The sequence below is a fragment of the Tupaia chinensis genome, unplaced genomic scaffold (assembly GCF_000334495.1).
Source record: "Tupaia chinensis unplaced genomic scaffold, TupChi_1.0 Scaffold000438_1, whole genome shotgun sequence".
Classification (NCBI taxonomy): Eukaryota; Metazoa; Chordata; class Mammalia; order Scandentia; family Tupaiidae; genus Tupaia; species Tupaia belangeri.
In genome coordinates this window covers 1,006,998-1,010,510 of record NW_006159943.1, presented here as the reverse complement: position 1 = coordinate 1,010,510, position 3,513 = coordinate 1,006,998, and the positions used below count along the sequence as shown (strand labels likewise).

Genomic DNA, 3,513 nt, shown 5'->3' with positions numbered 1-3,513 from the left:
TGCACATGCTGTTTTCACGGATTGGAATGTTTCATCTCCTTCACTTTTGATTTTCCCCCCTACAGGGCACGTGCATTTGCCAGAGAGAGAGAAAGCAAACTGTGCTTCTTAGAATCTCTGCACCCTCACCCCCCAATCTCATGCATGGCATCAAGTAGGCGCGCAGGTGAGCAGGACCCGCGGATACCACAGGTAGCGGAGCAAGGGTTAACGGGAATACTCGAGGGAAATGACAGAGGCAAGGGCATGGGCAGGACCACTTAAAATAAGACGGCTTAGCAGCGAAGCAGCTCTGGAAGAGCAGCAAGCCAAGGAACTGCGGAAAGCGGAGCGCCCCAGCCCCTCCTGGGCAGTCCTCTTCTCCCTACCTGCGCGGCTCACCTCCGCGGCCCGGAACTACAAATCCCAAGTTTCCCTGCGGTGCGGACCGGAAATGTCCTGAAGGACTGCGGCGACGGTGAGGGGCGGTGGCCCAGCGGCGGGAGATTCAAACCTGGAAGGAGGAACATGGAGGGGAGAGGAGCTGGCCCTGGCCGGGCGGCCTGTGAGTGCCGGGAGGGTCCGGGAAGGGTCCGGCAGTGGCGCCGCTGGTCCGGGGCGGGGCCGGGGGCCAGGCGCGGAGCCGCGGGACAAGGGGCGGTGGGACTGTGCTCAGCGCCGAGGGAGCCCCAGTCCAGGCGCCAGCGGGCCGCGTAGACCGGCGGCTTCTGGCAGCGCTTTAAAACTTACAGAGAGCTTTTTCTTATTGCCAAATTCGGGGGCTCCGCGGCCGGGAGGATGTAGGCGGTCTGAATAGCCCCTTGCAATCAGCAGTTACTGTCGGCTGCCTTACTTGCCCGGCGTTGCCCCCCTCCTCTGAAGGCGCCTGGGGGACTCTTGGACTTGGTCTTGCCGCTCTGAGCCAATGCTGCTCAAAGTTTAGGGTGCTGAAATGACCCGGAAAGCGTTTTCTGAGTGCAGAGTCCCAGAGCTTCGGCGGGGTAGGTCTGGACTGGCGCCCGCCCTCTGCAACTGTAGCCACCCGTGCTGGGCTTTTCCCCACACTCCAGGTGCTTGTGCATCGGTAGTCCACGGCCACACTTTGAGACCGCTGTAGAGAGAGAGACTGGGGTCGGAAAGATGGGAGGGCAGGGAGGTTCCTTCCAGTAGATCTGGATGAAGGGCAAAATCTGCTCCTTCCACCCTCCCCTTCCTCGGTGAGCACTGGAAAAGCAAAGTCCACGTCCGCTCACCGGTTCCAGACCTGAGAAGGGCAGACTTCTTTTGCTATAGGGCACATGCGCTTGCAGGAGAGACAGAGAGATAGAAAGTGAGAAATCGGGAAACAGCAGTTAGCGTAATGGCTATGTCGCTGGACTCCCACGTAGTCAACCGCGGTTCGCGTCCTGGACCCGGTGGCTTAAAACTGACGCCGGGAGCGTGTGGGGGGGTGCCCAAGATCCCGAGAGGAGAATGGAGGAGAAGGGATTGCGGCGTGACCATCCCCCCTCGGGGGTGATTTCTCTGTCTGGCGAGCGCATGTGCCCTATAGCAAAAACCTCCACCAAAAAAAAAAAAAAAAAAAAAAAAAAAAGAAAGTGAGAAATCACCCCCCAGAGGGCATGGCCCCTCCACAATCCCATCCCCTCCATTCTCCTCTTGGGACTCTGGGCATGCACGCGCATGTGAGTTTCAAGCTGCCGATTCGGGATTTGGGATTTGAACCATAGTTGGCCACGTGGGAGTCTCACGATGTAACCATTGTACCATCTGCTGGTCCCAAAGGGTAGACCTTTTTGAGACACTGTGTAAGTGTGTGTCCGTACAATCCCGCCCATCTCTCACAGTCCTCCGTTCATAACTCTGAGGTGATGTCATTCACTTACTGGTTTATTTTCCATGCTTAACAACCGACACTTGTTCCTTATACACTCCCTTGGAGGAACTGATGGATTTCCTGTGGTTGGCCGGTGCTTTCAAATCTGAACTCGGAGACTGTATGTGTGTGTGTAAAACTTGCTTAACTGCCAACTCAAATAAGCCCTGCCCTCCCCCAAATCATACCGCAGGGCATGCAATACAAGGAAATGGGATTAAGACTGGGAATGACATTAAGTGCTGAGTCCAACACAGAGTGGCTAAACTGTCTCTTTTAAGCCCCTTGAGTTTACTTTGTTGGTGCACGTGTGTGGCGTCCTCACACTCTGATTACCTTTTGTCTTCCCTAAAGAGAAGAGAGCTGGGGGAGAGGAGGAGGGAAAAGCATAAAGGAAGGCTATGGGTAAGGCAAAGTATGAGTGCTGTCTCACTTGAGGGGTTCCCTGTTCTTGAGCTTGGGGATCAGAGGGTTGTCTGCATTTTATTTAGCTTGAAGATTATTTTCCCCCTTAGGTGACTTATACCAAAAAGGTACCTTTGTGATCTTTAAAAGTTTCTTTGTCCTGGGACCAGCAGTTAGCGTAATGGCTATGTCGCTGGATTCCCATGTAGTTGACTGTGGTTCGAGTCCCAGACCCAGTGACTTAAACTCATGCCAGGGAGGAGAATGGAGAAGGGATTGCAGCGTGACCATCCCCCCTGGGGGGTGATTTCTGTCTCTCTGTCTCTCTCTGTCTTTCTGGCGAGCGCGCGCGCCCTATAGCAGAAACCTCTCCAAAAATAAAAGTCTCTTTGTCCTTTCACTTAATCTCAAGTAAGAGGCTTGGTTTCCTTTGTTGGACGTCCCCCTTTTCCTTCTTCCATCTGTTCATTCTTTAAGATCCAGTTCATAGATAGAATCCTTTGTTTCTTCTGCTGCTTCTATAGATTTTATTCCTAGGTTATAATCACAATACATTAAGTTGGAATTATTTTCTTATTTCTCTTCTGATAGCAATTTTGGCATTTTTTAAATTTCAATTTATTTATTTGCATTCATTCACTGTACATCATTACAGCATACAAAATGAGATTTTCCATCCAGAGTACACTGTATATTGTCTCAATCAAGCACATCAACAAACATGTTATTGTCAGCAAATGATCTTCCATTTCTTGTTTTCTGTATGTTTTGCTTTTCCCCCTCCCATCCTTGGTTCCCTATCTCTTACCCTCTGCCACCTCCCACTCTCCTCCCACACTGTCTCTGGTATCTATGTTTGCTTTCTAGACTGTTCCCCTCCCCCCCACATTTTATTGAATCACCAAAGACCCTAATCAATCCAAATACCCTCACAGCAAACACAGGTGACACACACATTTCCATGAACACAAGTCTAACTTTACGCATCCTATAAAGTAGCACCTAGCTGGGGCTACATATCCTACTGCAGTCATTAAATAGATATATTTTATTCCTGAAACTTACTTTTTTTTTTTTTTTGTAACTCAATTTACATTCCTTCCCTAAGCATCATCACAGCACACAAAATGTGATCTCCCATCCAGTACACACTGCATAGTGACTCAATCATGCACATTACAAAAATTTTTCCATTTCTAGTTCCTAGAATTATTTCCGCCCCTCTTTCTGACCCTCTGTCCCTTCCCACCCTC

The 3,513-nt window shown here is 50.7% G+C and overlaps 1 protein-coding gene across 1 annotated transcript in view; it reads left to right on the top strand.

Annotated features, from left to right (window-relative positions):
• Positions 1-461: 461 nt before the first annotated feature.
• The window catches only part of IQGAP3 (IQ motif containing GTPase activating protein 3), a 57,643-nt gene continuing 54,591 nt past the window's right edge, over positions 462-3,513 (top strand). Inside the window, exon 1 of the mRNA XM_006155226.3 lies at positions 462-544. Coding sequence (XP_006155288.2) covers positions 508-544 — 37 coding nt within the window. The 5' untranslated portion in view covers positions 462-507. The remainder of the gene's footprint in view (positions 545-3,513) is intronic.